Below are 26,213 nucleotides of genomic sequence, written 5' to 3' on the forward strand. Positions count from 1 at the left end.
AAGTCCTGAAGTCAGGGTTCCACTGAAGCTTTCAGCCTATTCTGATTCGTTGCATCCGACGAAGTGGGTATTCACCCACAAAAGCTCATGCTCCCAAACGTCTGTTAGTCTATAAGGTGCCACAAGACTCTTTGCTGCGTTTACAGATCCAGACTAACACGGCTACCCCTCTGATACTTGACAGCCTATTCTGGTAATTTTATAAGATATTCAGTGCCACTGTAGTTTGCATGTTTGTTTCATTAACTTCTATCACACCTGCCGGAAAGATTGAAGAAAAGGTCAAATGGTAAGTTTTTTATTATCTGGGTTTGTGAAAACGCAGGAGGTTTTGTTTTGTTTTGTTTGTTTTTAAAAAGAGAAAAAAATGAATCACAAGGGGTTTTGTTGCTTGGGAAGGGAAGATGAAGAGGGGTTTGGGAGTATTAGAGGGAAGAGGGGGTGGGCAGTTTATCAAATTTTCTGTGTTTGCTTGTTTTCCCTTTCACTTTCTCATTAAAGGTTTTAAATTAACATAACAGCTTTTCTGATACCGGAAACATTAGGCTTTAATTTAAATCTGTGAATGAAAACTGATTTCAAAAGTTAAAAGGGAAGTAAAGAGAATGTCAGGGTTCTCATTTGGCCTATTAGGAAACAATAAGAAAGATAAAAAGCTAGATAGAGCCTAAAGGAGAAGGTGACTATATAGAGAGGAGTATCTTGAGTCGGTTGATACAACTGTGGTTGGATTTTTGAATACAGCTGTTTGTGTGTACTGGTGGAGTCTTGGTTTGCTAGAGCCTAGAAATGCCTGGAAAATAGGCAGTGTGAGTAATAAGGTGCTTCTATATCAATGCTGGCCTTCTCAGTCTTCTCAGCACTGAATTCATTAATTGGTGGTATCTCATTCTCATTCTAGTAAATGTGAAAGCTGCTGGTCAGTACTGCAAATTGGTAATTAATGTTTAGTGATTGCCATTCATCATGATCATGAATTTATCTGACTCTGCATACCTATATTGAAGGAAATGGTAGGAAACAATCCTTTAAATAGCCTGAAATCGTGGTAACAAACAACTTCTAAGATAAAATGTAAACAATTTCAAGAGTTATTAAGTAGCAGACAGATTCATGCTCACCTCGAAAAGTGTTAAAATTGCTTTCTTCTGATTCTTCAAAATCAAATGTACCCTTGAATAAAATTTTATCTACTGAAGTGAAAGAGCAGAATATTGATGAACATGATGATCCTGAAATGGAGATATTTCTCATGCCATTGTCATCTTCAAAGGTTGCCTTTTTAATGTAAACAAGGTTGCCTTCAATATACTACAAAATGAGCAATTTAAAGAAATAATTGTAGCAGTTCACCCTGGATATACACATCTAGCAGATATAAACTTGCAAGCTTACTAACTAGATTATGCAAGTGAAGAAGTAGAGGAATATATTAAAGAAAGAACCAAAAGACTCAACATTGACATTAATGTAATATGGATGTCTAGTTGAACATAAGAAATGGCTATAAGCATCCATACAGGGAAAACTAATGTTTCTGCCCAAATCTGTGTTTGAAAAGGAAGTTATAGTTCAGTGCACCAAAGGATAGAAAAATATGGAATTAAAATCAGAAAAGACAGGATAGTTACATTCAAAATGTGGCCGAAATTTTGGTGCCTGTTCATCCCACCACTGTTGGTTTGACTTGGCTTGTATGAAACTTCATAATAAACTAGTTGCTGGAGAAGCAAATAGGTGGATGAAAGTGTATCACTATCTAAGGGAAGATCCAAAATAGTAGGAGAACTAACTAGCTAATAAGCTGGGGACTTAATTATTGCATTATTGTGTCTTACTTAAATATGTCCAACTTTTCAATGTGGACATTATGGGAACCTTTTTATAAACATGCCTACAAAATGAATCTCAGTCTGTATTACGTGTTTCACTTCATAAACCCTTTGTGGATAGTTCACTAATTTGTAGGTATTTTTTTATCAGGATGGGGAAAAATCACAGCAACCCTGGTTATTTTCAAGGGCATGAGGTTTGGCGATACCCCTTTAACTGGGTTGTAGCTGGTGAGATCAAATACTGAATATTATATACACGTGAAAATAAATCAAGTATTTTTAAATGAGAAAGATGTATTCTGCAGCACTTACTGCATTCTAATAATAGAATCTATTTCTCCCCTGGTTTGAAAGAAAATATTTTCCAATCTAAACTGTGCTGATGGACCCTGTACTTGTCTATGATAATCCAGGTTGTTTCATAAAAAGAAATTTCGGATATTTACTGAAAAGCAGTCCAAAGGTCAGAGTTTAAAGAAAAGAAATACTTTATTATTTTGCTTAACTTTGGACTCCTGAATGGATCATATGCTCTTTGAAGTTAGGTGACTGAAGAAAATCTGTGGAGGGCATTTTGTTTCCCATATAAATTTAAATGTCAGACATTTAGGAAGGCAACTGCGAATAGTAAAATGCCTCTGCAAAGCACTGATTTTTAACTGCGGTAAAATTGCTTTAAAGGCCGAGTGAATCTGACCTTTTTTGTACTTTGTTGGATTTATCTTTGTCACTCATAAGTGGCTGTAGACAAAAAAATTGTATGCTGCTTAATCTGCCTGAGACCTATGTGGAAGGATGAGATAAGGATTCCACCTTGAGGATCATGTTGTGTTTCTATGGCAAATGCAAAATATCAGTAGGCTCCGAAAGTAGATGTGAGATAGATAGCCAAAATAACATCATCTGGCTTTATTTCATCCAGCCACAGAAGCTCAAGACAGATATTTCAGTAGCATTTGTAGCTGCAGGCACATGAAAGCGCAAAGGACTTCCCAAGTCATGCAGCTGCTCCCCCTTCCATATGTAACCCACATACCTCCTGGGTGTGGTGTTCTGTCCCATCTGGGGCGGGGCGGGGCGGGGCGGGAAAGTGGGAAGAGAGAGATTAATGAGTTTGCTCTACAGCCTTAGGTAACAGCTATATGGCTTTTAGCTCCTGCAGTAGAGGCTCATGCATTAAGCTCCCGAAGTCCCAGGTTTGATTCCACCTGCTGATAACTGGGGTCTGTCAGTGTGTTACTAGTGGGGGCTCATCCAGGATATCAAGTGGGAAGTCTTTGAAACTTGGGACACGCTTCCTAAGCTAGGGGGAGTATGTAACCCACATACCTCCTGGGTGTGGTGTTCTGTCCCATCTAGTGGCACTGAGACCACTTAGAGAGATTATGAGTCTGCTCTACAGCCTTAGCTAACTGCCAGTTGGCTTTTAGCTCATGCGGTAGAGGCTCATGTATTTAGCTCCAGATGTTCCAGGTTCTATCCCGCCCACCGACGACCGGGGTCTGTCAGTGTTACATAAAGATGTTCTTCCCTCTTAGGAGTAGCTGCCTAATGGCTGCTCAGACATTATGTGGCCTCCTCTGACCACTCATTTCTGCAGGAGTTAGAATGGAACTCCACCATCCCACTGAAAATCAGTCTCAGAGGATGCTGATAGTCAGTCATCCAGGGAAAGTTTGTAAAGGGCATATGGCCTTAAGTCATTTACTCATCCTGGCATCACAGCTGCATTCTGTTCCTCAGCCAAAGAGAAGAGGAGGTCAAAGATGATATTCTGTGGTGATTAAGAGCAACAAGGCCTTTGCTACTCCTAGTCAATGATTGGAGGCAATTGGCCTCCACAACCACTTTCTATCTCTCTTTGAGCCAGGTCTGGTAGTGGAATGTGTGAGGTGATTTAAAATAATTTTTTTTATTTATTTCTGAGGCATGTAACAAATACGCATAATGTGTACATGCAAGTCTGCAAAGGCAGCCATCCCTCCACTGTCCATCCACTTTAATGAAGCTGCAGGGGCTGCTGCTTCCAAGTTTGCTGATGAAATGCTCAGGATGCCCTTTCAGAGTTAATAATCCTCTGCTAAGATCTGCAGACCGAATTCCTTATATCTCTTATGCTATGGTACATTAAGAGTAACTCTGCTAAAGATAGAGACACTGGTGTAAATCTGAAATAAATGAGATTACAGTCAGGCCCAGCATTTCTAACAAGCGCTTTAAAATATATTAGAGGATGGATTTTTCCTTTTTGAGGGCCCTCAGTTATCCCAAGGAGATAACATGGGCCATATTTTGAAAAGTGCTGTCTAGTTTTGTGTGTCCATCTTTACAAACTTAAGGCTTAATGTGCACCTTACCACGTGCAACTCTCATTGAATTGAGCTGAATGTGGGTGTTCAAGACTTATGAAAATCAGACCTGAATTTTCCAAAGATGGACACCCAAAAATGAGGCATCCAGAATTGGAGGCTGCTTTTAAAAATCTGGGCCTTTGTGTCTTCACTTTCCAAATCTTCTGCCTGGCTTCTAAGTTAGCAATTTCAGGTCAGAAGAGTTTTCCATTACCGTGAGTCCATCTTCAGAGACTGACAGGTGATTGTCAACCTCATTTAGACTTCAGTTTAAATGGATGAATTTGGCCTTTAAATTGTCTGTATCATTGCAGCATCCGAAGGCAATATTCTGTTGCCTTCAGATCTCCCGCGACAGGGGCTGGCTGCCCTAATTACCTCAACAAATGCATTGGCAATGAAATGCTCATTCAGACCAAGCGCTGACTTGGAGCAAGTACCTTCGCAACATCATTTAGTATTCTATTTGCATGCTTTTTCACTTAATTCAATCACATTTCCACTATTGTCTATCCCTGTGGTCCCCAACCTTTTCATCTGGCGGGCGCCGTGGCGGCGGTGGAGCATTCGCCGAAAAGCCGCCGAATTTCTGCGGCGTTTCGACGGCGATGCCTCTCGATGATGTCGCTTGTCAGAGGCAAGTGACATCATTGAGAGGCGTCGCCGCCGAAATGCCACAGAAATTTGGCAGCATTTCAGTGGATGCTCCACTGTCGGCCAGGATGGGGCGCATTTAGAGCACCGCATTGGGGACCCCTGGTCTATCCCAAGCATTCAAAATTCATGAGTCAGACCCAAAAATTCATGAGATTGGCTTAAAAATGATGAAATTAATTAAATAATAAATTTGGGGTGTTTGAGCTTTTATGGTAATTTTTCTAGCTTTTCTCTGCAAAGATGAGGGCTAGAAACTTGTCTGTGGGTGTTGTTTCTTTTAATGAAAGCTGAGATTATCACATAATCAATTGAATCTAGGTGCTGGGGCTTCAAGAAACACATCAAATATTGCAAAACTCATGATAAAGTTGTGAAAGTTACCAACACTGCATTTTTATTGGCCTGTCTGTTTCTCTGTACAGTAAAACATTGATTTGCTGGACCAACTGCCTAATTCAGTGGCAATTCCTGTGTTCCTCAAGTCACTATTAAACTGTCTCTTTTGAATCACTGATGGGACAAAGTACATAGACATGTTCTGAGTTCAGAGCTGCTGGATTTCAAAGATTGTGCGACATCTTTGTTGATCACTTTCAGGGATTGTTGGACAAAGGCCGTAACTTAGATATTGGGGTGTTTGACATGGGTGTTTCTAGGAGAATATTTTGCTTTATTTATCTATAGCCAAGTTCCATTAGTGGCTCAGGAAATATTTGATAAACCAAAGACTAACAGAGAAAACATCTAAAATGGAAAATAAGTCAGTATCAACTGCTCAGAAGTAATGAGGATAAAAAAAGATATCTACACTTTGCTAACTTGTGTGATTAAGGACTATAAATCAAATTACATAAACTCTATTCTGAAGTACTTTTTTAACAGGGTTTTCTTGAGTAATTTTGGAATTATGGTAAAATTAAAGAGCTTGGTAGGACGGATAAGATTAATAGTTTTGATAATAACAATACTTTTCGGAAGTATTAGTAATATAGCTAATACGTTAAATATAGCCAGTACATACTTTCACACTGTATTCTCAACTGACGATAGAAATGAGCCTCATTTAATTTATCAGTCTGAAATTTTGTACCTTGACCTTTATGGAATGTTCATCTTATTAAGAGATCTGAGTCCTGATCCCTCACTCCTTAATGAGACACATTTCCAGCTGAACTCAATGGGAGTTTTGCCTGAGTAAGAAATACAAGATCAGTCCGTTGAATGTTTCATTAAAAAAGCAATTTGATTTATATTCAGCAGTTGTGATAACTTTCTATATCCAATTATTTCTGCAACATTTCTTACATCTATGGGCCTGATTTACAGTTTCACTTGCACTATACCAGCTTCAATGCATCTTTACACTGGCAGAGTGATATAAAGGAACTGATTCTCACTTACACTATGATTACAATTATGGCTTTTTCAACCACAGCTCAAAGTAAGGTTGGAATCCTGAGGAAACACAAGTGTACAATGATAGCTCCCAGAGGAAACATTGTGACTTGCTTACACGTGGGAGATTATGCATGTTCCCACCACATGCTTCTGACTGGTAAAAAAGGAGTGTGGTTGTTGGCACACAGAAACTGGGCTTGTGACTATCCCTGTTCAGGATCGCACGGGCAGGGATACATGAACCTTCTTTCTTCCCTCTATGCATCCATTCAGGAGCAACCAGTATCTGTCTAATCTGTCATTACCCTACAGAGAGGAAAATAGCAAAAACTATTCCTATACACAAAGGTGGTTACTGTAATACTGTGCATCAATTCCACTGACATGTCTGTGGGTTAAAATGCTTGGCCACTTAGCTTAGAGGCATAAAACTTAGCAGTTAGGGCAGAGTAATTTCCTCACTGTCAACATAATTTTCAGTCAGAATATTCTTGTTACACAGCTTGCGCACATGAATCACAATTTTTAAATAAGTGAGATATCTCTGAGGCACTTGATTGGCTTTCCCAAAAGAATTAATAGCAAAATTATAAATGCGTAACATTATTGGTAACAACAGAAATTGTTTTCACTGCTGTTTGTTTTGTCATTTTGGTGAGCATAATTGTATGCTTCTGAAATCCTTGTTCTAAACATGCTAACATCCCTTCTGGTATTCTTCACAGATCAGTCTTCTGTCTCTTGTTCTACCAACTCTGTGTCAGGAGAGGCTGGGGTAGTCAGAAGTTGCAACTTGCAGGCAGAAATTGACAGAAGCAGGAATAAACCCCTGATCTCCTCACTCGTGTGGTCCTTTCAAAAGCTCCCCAGGCTACACCATCATCCTTCTCCCTTTCTGCTCCCTACCCTCACTTACCTGTGTAAGTACCTGGGGCAGCCTGGCCTGAGCTATCAAATATTGCAATAGATGCACTTGAGGGAAACTCAAATCTTCACGGTTCTTTTCAAAACCATGCATTTCAATGTTCCCAGGCGATTTGAGAATTATGTAAAACTAAAAAAATTAATGTTGGTACTGAATGATAAATCACCACCCATTCGGTAGGGGCAGGAGGATGATTTGTGGATGAAACAGAGAGTAGGTAGTGTAGCAGAGGAAGAATGTCCCAGTGGTTATGGCACTAACTTGAGAAATGGAAATCAATTCCTGGCTTTGCCATAGGCTTCCTATGTGAGCTTGGACAAATCTCTGTGCCTCTGTTTCCCATAATAGGGATATTAGCATTTCCCTACCTCATAGTGGTGTTGTGAGGATAAATACATGAAAGATGGTGAGATGCTTGGATCCTGTGGTAAAGGGGACTTTATGAGTACATATAATGGATAAATAGAGAACAACAGATAAATATAGACAGGATAGTGCAGCCTGCATGCTGTCTCTGTGCCCTGAGGAACACAGGGAGGGATTGCTTGTTCCCTCCCTGAGTTTTACTTGGGGATACCATAGATCTGCCCCACCCTGAGTACAAGGTACCATACAGACGTTTAGCATGTTTAAGTCTCAATATTGGTATCTTTCCTTCAGGTTGTGTTTGTTATGAAATAGGAAGCAGAACATCCCACAACCCGTCTTACTACATTTTGGCCAATGGAAGTAATCAGGGTGATACTCTTGGAGCCAGATTTTCACGGGCTCAGCACCCACAATTGGGGATCTGTTTTCAAAGGCATTCAGTACTCATTAAAGCACCTAAACGAGAGTCAGATTTTCAGAAATGTTGAGCAGCTAGCGCAGCAGCAGCAGCACCCAGCAGCTTCTGGCCAGATTTTAAGGATCTCTCAGTGCTCCAGAAGCTGAGTTCTTTTGAAAACCTATCGCCGAATCTGGGTGCTGAGCTGCTTTGAAATTTTGACTCTAAGCATTACTGCAGCAAATGCTTAAAAAACGCCTAACAATCAGCAATTTAAAGTTAAACAAAATGAGAAATGACTTTGGCCTTTGTTAGAATACACAGTAATTGTAACAGGGCTTGAAATCTGTTTACAGTTTTAAAATGCTTGTCATGGTGCACAATCTACATTACACAATCTACATTATTACATATCTTGTATTCATAGACCCATGGGAGGAAGAAAACAAAGGAAGAATTTGTATTTATCAAATCCTATATTTTTTTTAAAAATCAGTCACCATGAAGATCAGATTTCCAGAGCAATGCACAGTGTCATTCTGTTTCACTAAGAGCCTGTTCTGGCCAGATGCTGAGTGTCTTCATTTCCCATTGTTTGTAACAGAGGTTGAAGACCACTTTACAATTCTGTGCCCCTTGTGTTCTTTGCATTCGTAACAATGAAACTGTACTCTCCGATAACTGCTATCTGATAAGATAAATACGTTAACCCTGCAAAGGCTTAACTCATGTTCTTCAACAAACTGTGAGTGGAGGGCACAGAAGGAGAAAGTAGGCTGTGAAAGGGACTTTTCTCCATTGGATGTTCACACTGGCAGGCAGGGAAACTGAGGCACTGGACTATGGCCAAAGATACTGTGGGGTTGGGTGTTTTACTTTTATAGACGTCTTGGTGTGTTTTCCTAAATTAATGCTGTGCTCCTGTCTTCCTCTTAATAAGGTTGTCCCTTGTTTTATACACAGGCTCAGTTTGTGCATGAGAGGAGGTGTTGCCTGTTAGGGGTGCCATGGGGAGTCACTCAGTTTTTCTCAGGTTTCTGGGTGAGAAGTCCAGCTGGTGGTGTTTGTTAATTGAAAGAGGATCCCCTAGACTTTTGAACCTGGCCCCTTTTGCTGCCAATAACAAGTGGCTGAACGTTTACACAAACAAAGTGGCTGAACGTTTACACAAACAGTAAATACCAGAAGGGTAAAAACAGGCCAAACTTGAAAACTCGTAATTGGCATCCTGTTTGTGAGCAGGATTTTCCACTGTTTGACTAGCCCTACTTGTCACTTTGTTTTTATTTATACATTTCCAACAGTCTTTGTTTGCCTCACACAAGGTAATGATAACTAAAGAACTAATTTATTTCTTTGATTCTAGATGTTGTTGTTGGCTTTCCAATGTGCTTTTATCCATTTAATTGCACTAGGAGATTCAATTCTTGTGGTTTTATTTGAATTAATACAATAATCTTCGTGTGTGTGTGTGTGTGTGTGTGTGTGTGTGTGTGTGTGTGTGTGTGTGTGTGTGTGTGTGTGTGTGTGTGTGTGTGTGTGTGTGTGTGTGATCTGAAGTTGCACCACCCACGGTGTCCCAAACTTTGCCATGGACAGATGCTCAGTAAATTGAACACCTCCATCTGTGGAGATCTAATTAGCCAGAATCAGGTTGAAATTTGGATTTACTTCATTGTATTCTGATGCAGTCTGAAACTGTTATCATCCCTGCAAACTGTTGTTGGCTTGCATGTGTGTTCTCTGTGTGCTGCACTGACTCTGGCTGTGAACTGCCCAAGAACATCACAGACTCGCTTAAATAGCAAAGACACTCGGCCAGGTTTGTGGTCAACGAAGCATGGTCCTAGTATCCTGTAGGCTCTATGGGTTACCTAGGGAGGTGGTGGAATCTCCTTCCTTAGAGATTTTTAAGGTCAGGCTTGACAAAGCCCTGGCTGGGATGATTTAGTTGGGAATTGGTCCTGCTTTGAGCACGGGGTTGAGCTAGATACCTCCTGAGGTCCCTTCCAACTCTGATATTCTATGATTCTATGACCACTAATACATATATGCCCATTACAATGGACCAGCTCAGTGAACAGTGGGACTTTCCATTCCCCCTTGGCCAGACAAAGACACCCCCTCTGCGATCCCTCTTTTATACACTGATACAAACAAGTTAGGTATTACTCTTCTGACTTGGTTAGTTAGCAGCCCTACACCTTGTACCTGCTGGTTCAAACACAACATTTTCATCCATCATAAGAACATAAGAATGGCCGTACCGGGTCAGACCAAAGGTCCATCTAGCCCAGTATCTGTCTACTGACAGTGGGCAATGCCAGGTGCCCCAGAGGGAGTGAACCTAACAGGCAATGATCAAGTGATCTCTCTCCTGCCATCCATCTCCATCCTCTGACGAACAGAGGCTAGGGACACCATTCTTACCCATCCTAGCTAATAGCCATCATTTTATCCTGTCCTCCCGTCCATGTTTCACTTGGGGTTGGTGTGTTCCTGTTCCATCTCCCAGTATTGTGTTTTTGCAATGCAAGCCTTGTTCTTGCCAAGTTCATGTATCAAACAGTGAACCTACAAGCAGGCATCTGCTTTGTAACGGGGCCTGACTTTTGCTCATAGCCTGACTCTTGTGAACTTTGCTTTATAGCTGCAGGGTTTACTTTAGTTCAGGCCTTAGCCCTTACACCAGGCCCTTTATACGAGGCCTCGTGTCTCAGGCTCTCTCTTTCTACTACACAAACCATAGTCTCAACAAAAATTAGTCTTCTGACAGATTGAATATCATCTGCTCTTCAGGGCAAGCATTTTTTTTTTAAAACTGAGGAAGAAGCAAATCACATTTTAAATAGCAGCCTTGATGTGAAAGCCCAGAGGTTTAAAATTCAAATATTTTGACAGAAATTGAATGTGTACATCTACTACATGTATATCTTATGAGTGTATTTTTATTATACGTGTGCTAAAAGCTTACAAATAATATAACTAATATACATTATATTAACTGTGAAATATATTAACAGAAAGCAAATGTGTGGGTGTTTCATGTAATAATAATACTTAGAACTTCAGTAGCAGATTTCATCTGAAGATTTCAAAGTCCTTTACAGCCATGGATTAATAAAGTCTCCCAACAAGCCTGGGAGATGAGGTATATTATCTATTTTGCAGATTAGAGTAAACTGAGGCAAAAAGAGATTGATTTGTCCAAAGTCAGCAGCAGTGTTAGGAATAGAAATCCGGAGTCCTGACTCTGTCTTGCTATAACCATTCAATCCCACTGGTGCAAGAAAACACAAATGCTAAACTCTTTAGTTTCATTTTAAAGAAAAATGGTCAAGTATTGCACAATGTTGCTTATTAGACTGGGGTGCAAAGCACCATAAAAAAGCAACAGACTTTTAAGGACAATGCACCTAAGTTTATTTGGTTATATCGTTCTTTTTGCTATTATGTTTCCCTGGGCCAGATGGAGGCATTAAAAACAACCTCCCAAATGTGTGGCGACATACTGGCATTTTACACCGGGTACAGATTGAAACTCACAGGGTGGGAAGGAACCCGTTTGGCTGTCTGGGGAACGCTACAGATTCTAATGTGTTTACTACTACATCTAGCTTAGTCCCATCAAAGCACTGGTATATATTAGGCAGGAAAAGTTCAAGCCACACTCTGCTCATAGTAAGGCTGCTACACTTGCTGCCTTTTGTTGCTACTGCCATTGCCCCTTCGTGAGCAATAGCCATGGGGCCCATTGTCAGTCTTCCTCAATCAGAGGGGGAAAAGAAACCGTTTTTTTGCAAGCAGGGGCGGCTCCAGGCACCAGCGCACCAAGCGCGTGCCTGGGGCAGCAAGCCGTGGGTGGGGGGGGCCTGCCGGTCGCCATGAGCATGCCGCTGAATCCATGTTACCAGAGGACCTCCCACAGGCGCGCCGCCGAAAGCCACCTGACTCCCATGCTTGGGGCGGCAAAATACATAGCGCCGCCCCTGTTTGCAAGAGATGAAACTGGTTGCACAGAAGACTACTAAATACTGCCAACTTCTATACCGCAATCGAGTGGCACTATGGTGAGCAGGCGTAGAAGGACTTCACTATAAATGGGCGGTAGGAATCTGTGTGCCTAATCATTGAAAATCTGCCTGATCTTAACCCACAGAATGGAACATCCTCAGTTTTGGCAAGCAGTTAAAATCCAGGTTTTAATCCACTTGGCATCTCTTCAAATAATCTAAAACAAAATATCCACTTCATACATCTCTTTACATAGGAGGTTTGTAATCCAGGTCTGAATTTGATGGTCTAGGCTCATCTCTGTTGACCATAACTAGGGCCCTACCAAATTCACGTAGATGAAAAACACATCACGGACCGTGAAATCAGACCTCCCCTGTGAAATCTAGCTATTAGAGGGGCTGGGCTGGGAGTGCCCCAGCCAGGGGCTCCAGCTGCTAATCAGTCAGACTGGGGAGGAATGAAATTTCCTCTTCCCCTGCATGGCCACTCTTGTGGGGAGATCAGACCCACCTCCAGGTACCTCCCCCAGCTGCAGAAAGCTCCGTGGCTGCTGCCAGTTCTGAAGGCTCCCAGCACCATGGGGAGATCAGATCCACCTCCACCTCCAGGAATCTCCACTGGCTGCAGGAAGCTCCGCAGCTGCTGCTTTCAGAGCGGTAGTGTACTTGTAACCTCAGCATTTGTATACAGTCTGATGAAGTGGGTTCTAGCCCACGAAAGCTTATGCCAAATAAATTTGTTAGTCTCTAAGGTGCCACAAGGACTCCTCGTTGTTTTCGCTGATACAGATTAACACGGCTACCACTCTGAAATCTGACTTTGTTTCCTAAATAACAATGACATCATTTTATTTATGTAGTGTTGTTGAAGCCTTGTCAGTTCCAGGCTATTAGAGGTGGGTGAGGCGGGGGGCGTAGCCACGGATGGGCAGCCCACCCACTTAGGGTCCAGGCCTACCCAAATCAGGGCCTCAAATCCACAGGCTGTGAGGGGGTGAGTTGTCCCAGGTGGAGTGTGCCTAGTGGGAGCAGGTCTGGGAGGGGCTAGTGCTGTGGCCGGAAGCCGGGGCAGCAGCATGCGACACCAGCAGGAGAGGGACGCGAGTGGACAGACACCGAGCCGGGGTCGAGAGGAGGGGGCAGAGCTTGAGCCACAGTGGGGCCTCCCTCCATCCCACAGGCATGCCCCGCAGCCTGTGTGCCCCAGGCAATCTCATCTTCTGGTGCCTGCTGAGTGGTAAGGGGTGGCTGGAGGAGGTGTGGGGAGGTGGGTCCCCCCTCCCTTCTGCCCCTCTCATTGCCTGCCCACCCGAAAATCGGGACCCACCCAGTTTTCCTGTCCTAGCTACACCACTGGGGTCAGGTACTCTCACCCACAGAAGTTGGTCCAATAAAAGATATCACTTCACCCACCTGATCTGTCTAACTACATCGTTTTGGCAGTTGCCGTGCAATGTGTGCAGTAGATTTCTTCAAATCCTTAATTAAACATGTTTTAAACAGGTCATCTGTTCATTAAAAGCTATTAAAAATCTGTTATGAAGTAGTGTTCTTCAGATAGGTTGCAATTATAAAGTCAACAAATTGCTTTTTGGTCTGCAATACTATTTTCAGCCCTGTGTGCGCCATTTAATTGCCTATTGCACAGTTCATTATTAGTAGCTAAGAAGAATAGTACATTTTAATAAAGTTTTGATGTGCATGTGATGACAGTTAGATTGTCAGGTTTTCTAGTGCCTGCTGCAGACTACAGTTTTTCAGATACTTTCTGTATATTTTGCAGATGCTACCATTCAGCTTGCAACATGTTATGAAAAATCTCATATTTCAGGCTGTAAGATGCTTGGCAGGGAATACAAAGAATGTGTCCTTTTATGTACAGCATTGTGAAGTTAGCATAATGCATTATGAAGTTTCTATGTTAGGAGTGGGGGAATAGGGGAATTTCATAGAATCATAGAATCTCAGGGTTGGAAGGGACCTCAGGAGGTCATCTAGTCCAACCCCCTGCTCAAAGCAGGACCAAACCCAACTAAATCATCCCAGCCAGGGCTTTGTCAAGCCTGACCTTAAAAACCTCTAAGGAAGGAGATTCCACTACTTCCCTAGGTAACCCATTCCAGTTCTTCACCACCCTACTAGTGAAAAAGTTTTTCCTAATATCCAGCCTAAACCTCCCCCTCTGCAACTTGAGACCATTACTCCTTGTTCTGTCATCTTCTACCACTGAGAACAGTCTAGATCCATCCTCTTTGGAACCCCCTTTCAGGTAGTTGAAAGCAGCTATCAAATCCCCCTTCATTCTTCTCTTCTGCAGACTAAGCAATCCCAGTTCCCTCAGCCTCTCCTCATAAGTCATGTGCTCCAGCCCCCTAATCATTTTTGTTGCCCTCCGCTGGACTCTCTTCAATTTATCCACATCCTTCTTGTAGTGTGGGGCCCAAAACTGGACACAGTACTCCAAATGAGGCCTCACCAGTGCTGAGTAGAGGGGAATGATCACATCCCTCGATCTGCTGGAAATGCCCCTACTTATGCAACCCAAAATGCCATTAGCCTTCTTGGCAACAAGGGCACACTTTTGACTCATATTCAGCTTTTCGTCCACCGTAACCCCTAGGTCCTTTTCTGCAGAACTGCTGCCCAGCCATTCGGTCCCTAGTCTGTAGCAGTGCATGGGATTCTTCCGTCCTAAGTGCAGGACTCTGCACTTGTCCTTGTTGAACCTCATCATATTTCTTTTGGCCCAATCCTCTAATTTGTCTAGGTCCCTCTGTATCCTAGCCCTACCCTCCAGCGTATCAACCACTCCTCCCAGTTTAGTGTCATCTGCAAACTTGCTAAGGGTGCAGTCCACACCATCCTCCAGATCGTTAATGAAGATATTGAATAAAACCGGCCCCAGCACCGACCCTGGGGGCACTCCACTTGATACCGGTTGCCAACTAGACATGGAACCATTGCTCACTACCCGTTGAGCCCGACCATCTAGCCAGTTTTCTATCCACCTTACTGTCCATTCATCCAGCCCATACTTCTTTAACATGCTGGCAAGAATACTGTGGGAGACTGTATCAAAAGCTTTGCTAAAGTCCAGAAATAGTACATCCACTGCTTTCCCCTCATCCACAGAGCCGGTTATCTTGTCATAGAAGGCAATTAGGTTAGTCAGGCATGACTTGCCCTTGGTGAATCCATGCTGACTGTTCCTGATCACTTTCCCTTCCTTTAAGTGGTTCAGGATTGATTCTTTGAGGACCTGTTCCATGATTTTTCCAGGGACTGAGGTGCGACTGACTGGCCTGTAGTTCCCTGGATCTTCCTTCTTCCCTTTTTTAAAGATGGGCACTACATTAGCTTTTTTCCAGTCATCCGGGACCTCCCCCGATCGCCATGATTTTTCAAAGATAATGGCCAATGGCTCTGCAATCTCATCGGCCAACTCCTTTAGCACCCTCGGATCCGGCCCCATGGACTTGTGCTCGTCCAGCTTTCCTAAATAGCCCCGAACTGCTTCTTTCTCCACAGAGAGCTGGTCACCTCCTCCCCATACCGTGCTGCAGAGTGCAGCTGTCTGGGAGCTGACCTTGTCTGTGAAGACAGAGGCAAAAAAAGCATTGAGTACACTAGCTTTCTCCACATCCTCTGTCACTAGGTTCCCTCCCTCATTCAGCAAGGGGCCCACACTTTCCTTGACTTTCTTCCTGTTGCTAACATACCTAAAGAAACCCGTCTTGTTACTTTCTGTGCTGTGAAGTTCTCTGCCAGCTATTGTTAAAGATAGGATACTGGACTTAATTAGCCAATGTTCTGATCTGGTATCACCAATCCATTGTTCCTAATTACTCAATTTTATTATATTTTATTTACTTATTATTTTAGCATGAACATGAGCCACATGTTTCAGTTACAATTGAAGTCTAGCTTCCATTTTCACCTTCCCTGTTTTTTAATTGCTTATGACTTTCCCCCGATACTATCCTTTGAGGCTAAAATTTTCCCTACTTGGTCTTCAACCCAGAGGTGAATATTTTTGGAAAGTTTGAATAAAATTAATGGAGCAATTTTTTTCAGCGCGTCGAGTTTGTTCCACACCACATGCTTTTCCCCTAGGGTTCTGCTCAGATAACTCCAAAACTGCTTAAGGTACAAATTTCTGTCTTGACTGGTTTTGTTGATCTTATTGAGATCTAAGCTTCAGTTTGAAGAAAATTGGTTCAGCTAAGATAACGTAAGTTCAAAACATAGCTCAGAAAGAGACACCATTAAACTGAACGCTGAATTGAGTGGCACTCTTGTGTGAAGCAGATAAGTGGTATATAACTTTTAGAAGCTCTGGGAAAGATCAGTCTATATCTTTATATGATAGCAGAAGTACTATCCTGTAAGCTGCTGAATGCCCTCAGCAACCATGAATGAGACTCCTATTCCCCCATCTCCTATCACCACCACATGGAATGACAGGGAGAAGTGGGAGCAACCGCTGAGATCATGTAAGGCACTGGTGAGCAACCTGCGACACACGGGGCACATGCGGGCCATCAGGGTAATCCGCTGGCAGTGTTTATATTGACAGTGTTTATATTGACCATCCGCAGACAGTGTTTATATTGACCATCCGTAGGCACTGTCACCCGCAGCTCCCAGTGGCTGCAGTTTGCCGTTCCCGGCCAATGGGAGCTGTGGGAAGCGGCGCGAGCCGCAGGTTGCCCATCACTGGTCTAGGGTACGGGCAATGAGACAAGATGATAGAGATTCCCAAGCACTAGCTTTGGTATTGACTTGCTCTGGGATGTTGAGCAAGCCACTTAACCGCTATGTCAGCTTTCTCATCTGTAAAATAGGGATAAATAATATCTATCCACCCAAAACAGGTGGTGTCCAAACTTTTTTTTTTAATATTTGTACAGCTTCTTTATGACACATTTGTACTTTGTTACAATTAGTACATCATTATGTGTTGTCCGTGATTTTCAGAATTTAGGAAAGTGATCATTTTTATCCCTATTTTATTATTCCTGTCAAGTTTACTCAGGGACACACAGGAAACCCTTATCTGAGCATGAGACAATTTAGAAGGAGGTGTCATATCTGATCATCTATTTATTTGTTGATAAGGTAGGCTTTTCTAGGAATTCAGTTCTTTTGTCCCCATAAATTATTACCATTTTTGGATTCCAGCTTGCAGTTGCCTTGTACAACAGAGTTATCTGCTGTTAGTCTATCAAATTAAATGTTGTGATTACCATGGCAATATCCCACTCACTTTCCTTGTTATTTCACTTCTCAATCTGCTGAGGTGCAGTCTTAAGGCCTGATCCTGTGAGATGCTGAATATTTTCAACTCCATTTACTTCAATTAGGAAGAGAGAGTGCTCAGAATCCCACGGAAGCAGCTCAGTGCCTCATACTGAGAACAATTCTGGGCTTCTTTGTATTCAGATGCATTCACTCAAGTTCAACAAGGGTGATCTGCATGGGCTAGAAATCCTTTAGATACATAGGCTGTTTCTTTATTCATTATTATTTAGCACTTGGAAGCCCCACTCATGTTCAGGGTCTTATTGCATTAGGTGCTGTACATACACACAGTGGTCTTACCTCTGTAGAAGAGATTTAAGTGCTTTTGTCTGCTTTTAGAGAGGTTGTTCAGTCAGCCTGAAAAGGATTGTCTTCTAAAGCTGTAACTTAATGGTGATGCGTCTAAAATTTTTTAGACGCTATGCTTCAGTTAAGTCTCTGCAAACAAATTTAATTCATCTAATCTTAAATTAGCTGCTGTTCTATTTAGAATGAGCTAATTTAGAGCTTCATATTGATTCTGCTCACAAATATCAAGAAGATTTTAGTAATAAGCTAATGATTAACCTCAGTATTGATTAAAGACAATGTAATATTACATAAAAAATTAGAGAATCTGGAATTTTTTGTAAAATCATATAGTTTTATTTTGGCTGTTCCTGACAATATGAATGGAACTGAACAAACTGTTAACAATTTCTGGTCTTCTGAATTCACTTAGGGCTAGATCATGCTTTTAGAATGGAGCTGTCAGCCATCACATCTCCTGGGGTTCCCTGATTGCACTGGAAATGCAGGAATTATGTACTACACCTTTTTAAAGAGTGTAGTATAGTCCTCTCACCAAACATGGCCTAGAAACACCACTAGCTGACATGGGGGTGGGTGGAGCCAGGACTACTCCTTGCCCCTTTTCTGCCAAGTTGAGTCCAGATGCAGCCCTTGTACTCCCCCAAATACCGAGACTGTAATTGCAGTCTTTGTCCCTCATCTGATGCTGATTGGCCATTTTCACATTCCTATTCAAAACTCTTTGCATTCCCATTCAAATACTCCTGCTCTCAGTTCCATGCTCTCAATATCAATGGTCTTGTTATATTTTTTTTTAGATTCCACAACTGATTGTGAATGAGTTCTGAATCAGGTTTCGAAAACCAAAAGCAGAATAGGTGTTGTTTTTTTAAATAAGAAAGTGCACATCTTTCCTGGCGTGAATAAAATGACTCAGTCAAGAAGGAAGAAATTTCTGACTCAAGAGCTGAATGTCAGACCTTAGATTCCCATACATCTATTACATCTCTGGCTAAATTTAGACTAGTTACAGATAACAAGAAATTCTTGCTGTATTATCATTTTTATCAGGTAAGGCTTGCTTGTCATCTCACTTACACAAAGGGAAGGTCTTGCCCCTAACAAGAAGAAAACAAGGAAATATTAGAAACTTTGGTCTAACAGGAATATGACTGACGGTACTAAGGCTTTACTCACACTTCCTTTTATTTTCTTGTCATCACTATTTTTCTTTTATAGTTAGATACAAATTGCTCGGCAGACCTGGATGTTATGGGAAGAATTAGAATTTGAAGGGAGGATTTGGAAGTGATGGTGGCTGAGTAGCTTATAAGAGAGTGAGGACACTTCTGATGGACAATGTGGGAAGAGGCACAGCTGTTATTGAAACTTCAAGGGCCGCAGGGGCAGGAAGGAACTGAAAGGAAGCTGTGTTTGTGAAACATTGGGCAATAATGGGGAATGGTAAGCAATGAGACGTAGGCAGGGCTGAAGCTATTGTAACCCACACACCTTCTGGGTGTGGTGTTCTGTCCCATCCAATGGCACTGAGACCACTTGGAGAGCAATTAATGAGTCTGCTCTATAGCCTTAGCTAACAGGCAACTGACTTTTAGCTCATGCTGTAGAGTCTCATGCATTAAGCTCCAGAGATCTCTGGCTCGATCCCGCCCGCCAACGACTGGGATCTGTCGGCGTTACACTATGGCAAGCCGTTCTTTAGTATTAGCGCTGAACAATAGGCAAAGGGGCCAGCAGAAGGTTGATCCTTATTTTAGGTGTAGACACTATAATCAGCTCCTGTAATCACTGTAATCAATGAGTCAGTTTCCGGCTTTCTGATTGTATTTCTCCATATGGATAATTTTAGCATTCATTTTCCCCACTCTGTTTGCTCAGAGGCTGCTACCACTCAAAACATTAAATGAATCTGCTTTGCTCTTCCTGAGTTCCCACTCTCTGGCACGTGGACGCTCTGCTAGTGTTACAGTAGCCAATAATCCCAGAACGTGTGAGAATTTAATTTAGCAATTTATTCTACCCCTTCATTCACTTTTCTGTTATTTTTCAAAATTAACCATATCGAGCTATAGGAGGATATTGCTAATTGTTGTGCTTCCAATTAACTTCAATTCCTGTTTTAACCTGCTCTCAGAAACCAAGTAGTTATTTTCAAAACAGCCACTCACTAAAGTAAAAGAATCATCATTTCCCCTTAGAAACTTTGCTGGTCATAAGAATCTGATCCTGCCAGTACTGTGAAGTATAAAGATCAACATCTATTGAATTTTGGCAAATCTACTGTGGAATTTTAAATAATTGTAATCCAAGAACAAAAATATTGAAAAAATATAATAAATGAGAGGACTTAAATCAAGTTTAAATATAGGTGATTTGAAATACCATTTTGCTTTTGTTTTCCCACTTCAAATCCAGTATGACTCTAGCAAGCAATATTCTCAAACTCCTAGACTTCAGTATTAATAATGCTCTATACCACTTGAAAGCTATTGGTACAATCTTCCTGATGGAATTCAGCTTTGGTTCTGTCTCTAACGGGTTTCAAGATAATGGCCATTAAAATAAAGTCAGACCTGAAGCACAGGCAGAACATGATTGTTTATACAGTACCATGAGTGTTCATGGTGCTTTAGAGCAGTGCTTCTCAAAGTCGGTCCGCGAGCCATCGGCTGCTGGTCTGCGGCAAGTTTCCTCATAAGAGCGTTGAATAGGATAATAATATAGCACCGGTCCCTGGCACACTGGAAAAAAAATTGCTGGTCCCCCACATCAGATAGCTTGAGAAGCACTGCTTTAGAGCACACATAAGCATGATACCTGCCCCAAAGAGCTTAGAATTTCTGTCTAGACATGCATCTGACGAAGTGGGTATTCACCCACGAAAGCTCATGCTCCAGTACTTCTGTTAGTCTATAGGGTGCCACAGGACTCTTTGCTGCTTTTACAGATCCAGACTAACACGGCTACCCCTCTGATACTTGTCTAGACATACTGCAACAATGGCTAGTAACAAAGACTTGGGGAAGGGTGGAGCACCAAAGGGGGAGGGGAGGGACGAGTATTGCCACAATTAGATCAAGTAGTTGCTTTGGTTTATTTAAAAAAAAAAAAAAAAAAGGTCTTTGTAGGCTTTCCCTTCCTGGGGTGGGGAAGACCAAGCAAGACTGTTGCAGAGAATTGTCAGCCTGGTGTTATAAGTCGCAGAGCAGCTGCTGGCTATATAAGGACCTTTAGAGAAAGGAAGCTAATTCACGTGAGCTTCTCTACTGGGCCTCCACGAATCCTGATCTCATTCTCACTGATGCCAGTGGAGCCTGAGGCTATATCTACATTCTGGCTCAGGCTGCAGCCCAAGCTCTGGGACCTTCCCTTCTCACAGGGTCCTAGGGCTTGGCCTCCAGTCCGAGCCTGAACAGCTACCCTGCAGTTAAACAGCTCTGTTGCCCAAGCTCTGCAAGCCTAAGTCAGCTTGCACTGGCTAGCTGCATGTTTTTTAATTGCAGTGTGGACATACCCTGAGAGGCTACAACTGCCTGGGACTCAGTGTGCCCATCCCAGTGGCAGTGCTTCTGGGAAGGGGGCTCAAAGAGGTCTCACGAAGCCTGTGCTTCCCTGTTTTCTCTGCCCAAAAATCTTCGAACCTGATGTGTCCCTTTGCTGCCTTACTGCTCTATTATTGCCTGACTCCAGTGCTGATAGGACAAAGAGGGGCCCCTTGGCCACCTCACAGTTTCTACTGCTGGGACCTGGTGAGATCACATACTGTTCCCTAGAGAGATTTTGTGGAAGGTGCCACTTCCTCCTGGCAGACGTTTTGGGTACTTGAAATGGTGATTACAGCAAAGTAACCCAGTTGCTCAATTCCAACATGTTCCCACTGTAGTGCCACTGAATGCACTGAAATGTCTCTCAGAATTCTCATGCAATTGGAATTGGCTCGAAGGTGCTACCTTCCCTGCATCCCAGATCAGAGGGGCCTTGGTTATATTTTTTTTCAGTGGGAATAGAATATAACAAGAGACCACCCTTTATAAACTGATGTGCCCTTTCTTAACCACAAACTTAGGGCAACAATTTATAAGACATGGCAAAGCATTACCCTCCTTTGGGATTTATGATAATCAGATTAATCATGATTAATTATTTTGGTATTCATGTGGCAGTCAGTTTTGCAAAAGCTGTTTTTCCTGCCTTCCAGGGGCTATTTCAGTCAAGTGCAGGTCAATGAGCTTTAATAGCAATTGCAGCAAACATACAAATGCAAACTCTTCATATAAAGAGGTAGAAAAAAATATTCTCAATATTCATTGAGAAGGATGGGTAAGTGAGGATAGATGAAAATGTATTTTATATATTCCATGCATCATAACTAATATAGCTAGTTATATATCTAGTATAGATTGTCATAACTGATATATTTGCATTAGTTAATGATGCCATGGATCAGAGTATTTTCCCCAAAAGATGTGGAATGAATGATTGATAGTTTTTTTTCTATCTTAAGATCTACTTGGAAGACATCCGCTGTTAATGATGACTCACTGAAGCTAGTGCTTAATGTAGCTTACCAAGACCCAGAGATTTTATTGTTGTATTAAATATGCTTCCAGTCTTTGAAAACAAAACATTTATAACATTGAAATTTGCACTAGAGAGAATTTACAGTAAGAAAACATTTGAAATGTGAGATGTGATGTCAACAGGAGATGATGTACTGACCCTGAGATCAGTGAGATTTTTACTGCTTTAGTCCAATTCCTTCACTCTTAAAATGGAAAAATTAACTGCAGATACGTATTCGTCATCGTCACAAAGTTTTCTACGTCACTGTGAGAAAGCATAGAGATCCTTCCAAATATAAGAAATAACCACCATTTCTCCACCTCATGGCTCATATAACCCAGCCTGTCCTGCAGAAGTTTGTGCAGTTTCTATTGTTTGAAATGTTCATCTCCATAATGTCTATATTTTGTTCTGAATAATCCTGTTGGGTGTGGTCCCTTGGTCTATACAGGGAAGCGCAGGCCCTTTGGGGGGGTTGGGGAGTGGCACCCAAATAGTCTGTTTATCCACAAACTCTTGGCTCGGGTAGGCAGCAAGTACCTATCTATAGGGGGCCTCTAGCTTTTGAGGCAGGCTAAAACACAGTCTTTAGCCCACAGCCTCCTGGCTGGGGCAGACAGTAAGTAACAGTCTATAATTCACTGTCTATAAGGGTGCTCTGGCCTGCTGGGCAGAGCAGAGCACAAACAATCTTTAGCCCACAGCTGCCTGGCTGGGGCATACAGCAATTAATAGTGTATGGCTCCACAGGCTTCTAGCTGGGGTGAGACAACACAGCCCAGGCCTTCTGGCCAAAACGGGGGGAGCGGGGAGGGGAGGGGAGGGGAGAGGAGGGTGTCAGGAGTAAGAGGGTAGGGGGACCTGGGCCCACCCAACAACAACAGGTCCCAGCCCAGGCCCCAAACAGTGGTGGGGAATCCCACCAGTGGGTCAGCGGGGATCCTACTGAAACATGCTGATTCACTCTCCGGCAGCAAGACCAGACTTAAGTCTGGTTCCCCTGGGCTACTTCCTACCACAGTCTGGGTGTAGGGCTCTGCAGTCCAAAAGGTCCACTGTCTCCTTTGGGCACTCGGCAGCCAGCAGTCTCCACAGCTCCTCGAGGCATTTGCCTGCCTCCTCTGACTGCAGGGCACGTCTCCACTCGGGGCATAGTCCGGGATCCTATCAAGAGCTGCCTGGAAAAGACATTTGCTCCTTCCAGTGCTTCAGTACTAACTGGGACTTCCAGTGAGGGGGGCAGGGTGAATTTAGCTCGGCCCACCAGGGGGAATGTAGTGGTCCCTCACTCTCCAGTTCAGAGGGAGGCCACTCCACCTTACTACATACACACACGCGCAGGTCCATCTCCTGGAAACTGGGATGATTAAGTTTCCTTCTCCCAATCAGGAGAAGAAATCGGTGTTGGTATGGTCTTTACCGTCCTGATGGTGCACTGTGAAAGCATAGGACTGCAAGGTGAGGTACATCACATCAGTTGGGGGGTTGTTTCCTTGACTGTTTTAGCCACTTCAGGTGAGCATGTTTGGTCACAAGCATGAAGGGGGCCCCCAGTAGGTAGTATCTTAAGGCGTCCACAGCCCACTTGATCACAAGTGCCTTTTTCTCCACAACTGAGTAGTTCCACTCTCAGGTGAACTACTCAAGCGTTAAAGCTTGTGTTCCCCTGAAACCTTGAGCCAGAAGCTCTGTTATTTGATGAATGTGTAACCCATTTTTCCCTATACTTCCCATGCTGTTACAAAGGAGGAATATTGAAATAACTCATAGATTTGCAAATGTGTTTGATTATTTTATTCATATTGCATGAAGTTTACACTTTTGGTGTACTGTACATCATCTAAGAAATTGTTAATATTATTGAGTTCAGTGGTTCAATATATTTATATTCTGCACTGAACAGAAAATTCAATATTGAAATAATCAAAAATATTACGGCCATATTTTCAGGTCTTTACTCTCAGCACATAGTTGAGCAAACTCCCATTGACGTCAGTGACTGTGGATTGAATAAGGAATTCTAGTTTTGGCCTTTAGATTGTTTTGTCTTCCAGACAGTAATCTGTCTTTTAAATTGAAGGTAAGCATGTGCTTAAATGCTGCCCTGAAGAGGGATGCTTTGCTGAATTAGGGCCAAAATTACAAAAAACAAAATACATTTGTCCAAAGAATCAGGAATAGATTACTGACTTTCATCAAGTGCAGGATTATCTGTCCGCTTGCTTCCACTTAGTTTTACTACAAATATCAGCATATACAGTGTCTTCATTTTACTGGTTTGCAAATGAGTCTCTCACTGGATATTCTCTCTTTTCCTGGTACTTCCATTTGCTTAAAGTCTTTTCCGTTGTCTTTATTTTTTGCGTCTCTTGCTAATTTGTCTGAGTTGTTTCAAGTCAATCATGCTGTGTTGTATATCCCTTATTAGAGTCACCTAAATCTTATAACTTGTTCCTTGCTGTTTTTGTTTATGTTAGACCAAGTCTTTTGTACCTGGAGGTATGTTGGCACTGCAATAAAAGACCTGCATCATGGCCGTGGCTGGCCTGGGTCAGCTGCTTTGGGCTCACAGGGCTTGGGCTGCAGGTCTGTAAAATTGCAGTGTACATGTTTGGGCTCAGGCTGGAGCCCAGGCTTTAAGACTCTGCAAAGCGGGGAGGGTCTTAGAGACTAGCTGCAGATCAAGCCAGAATGTCTACACTGCTATTTTTAGCTCAGTCTGCAACCCAAGTCCCGCCAGCCAGTCAGCAGATCTGGGCTCTGAGACTCAATGCTGTGGGTTTTTCTCACAGTGTGACATACCGTGAATTTTTAACTCTTGGGTGTTTCCTCTTTTGTATGAACAAAGAATAAAGGAATATTTCTTGCGTGCTCAACAGCAAGTGGTTTCCATTAGCCATCTGAGCATTGTACAAGAACAGAGTCTTGCACATTCAAATTAGGAAGCACTTTCTCAGATAATACATAATGCAGCCTTTGGTATTGTCTGCCTGCTTCTGTTTGATTGCAGATCCCTAATTGGGTCTTAAATACTTCTCTTTTTAATAGTTGTTTTGAACACAATGCTTTGGATTTATGTTTCTTTTCTCTCAGCATCTGAAATAGGGGGTCACATTCGTCAGTATTCCAAAATATCAACATATTTCTAATTTATCCTCAATTTCACACTCTCCAATCCGTCTTTTATTATCTGCTAATGCACATCATTGACTTTTGAATTCAGTGCAGGTAAATCATGACTGGTATTACTCCTGTTTTTACTTCAGTTATATAACACTTATACATAATTTTGTTGGTTTAGTGTTGGAACAATAAAACTTATGTCTCTCTGCCATTCATGAGTACTTAGAAAGCTGTTTGTCTCCTGGTCACCTGTGTAGATTCATCTAGATTACTTGTAAGATTATGGTTCCTTTTTCTCCTATATCTTTTTAATTTAATCATATTATTACTGTCTGGCCAAAATCACATGTATTTGACTGCATCTCATTCCCAATAGTATTCTTCATCTTCACACTCTCATTAAATGCATCTATCCCTTCCCTGCATTTCTATGCCCCTACTCAGTTCAGCAAAGTGGTTCCTATGGTAACACATTTTCCATATATGCGTTATGTTGTGCTCTAGCATGTGAATGACTATATTAAGGGCCTCTATTTAATGAACAGGGTTTTTTTCCTTCATATCCAACATTACCTGGATCAGCTTACTTCAGGTTTTTTATCAAAATCCATTTGTTCTGAGGGTTTTTCACTTGCAAATGTGTATTTCCAAAGTTTGTTTATTTATTTGTACTTTTCAAACATTTTTTATTAACCTATAAAACATTGAGTGAACGTGATCCTTTTCTCTGGCTTCTGCTGCAACCCGTGTGTGTTGGTGCTGTTTATCTGTGTTCTTTGAAAAGCTGTCATTCCAGTAATGTAAGCACACCAAAGCAAACAAATCAGCTTTGTGAGACCATGTGGCATGTGCATTTGCATCACATACCTGCAGCACAGAAGTAGCTAGCAGGTCTTACTTCACAATCACTAGAGTTCACTTCAGTAGGGTAATCTGCATAGAGAGAGAAATTGTGCCGGAAAAAAA

At 42.2% G+C, this 26,213-nt stretch overlaps 1 protein-coding gene across 11 annotated transcripts in view; it reads left to right on the forward strand.

Moving 5' to 3' along the window:
• The window catches only part of DLG2 (discs large MAGUK scaffold protein 2), a 1,465,131-nt gene that overhangs the window by 1,232,721 nt on the left and 206,197 nt on the right, over positions 1–26,213 (forward strand). For 6 of the 11 annotated variants that reach the window (XM_045020521.1, XM_045020529.1, XM_045020548.1 and 3 more), the window contains one exon: positions 23,514–23,582. The exons of the other annotated variants lie outside the window; for them this stretch is intronic. In XM_045020521.1, the coding sequence (XP_044876456.1) occupies positions 23,514–23,582 (69 nt within the window). The remainder of the gene's footprint in view (positions 1–23,513; positions 23,583–26,213) is intronic. 11 annotated transcript variants of the gene reach the window in all.

This window comes from Mauremys mutica, chromosome 1 (genome assembly GCF_020497125.1).
Source record: "Mauremys mutica isolate MM-2020 ecotype Southern chromosome 1, ASM2049712v1, whole genome shotgun sequence".
NCBI lineage: Eukaryota > Metazoa > Chordata > Testudines > Geoemydidae > Mauremys > Mauremys mutica.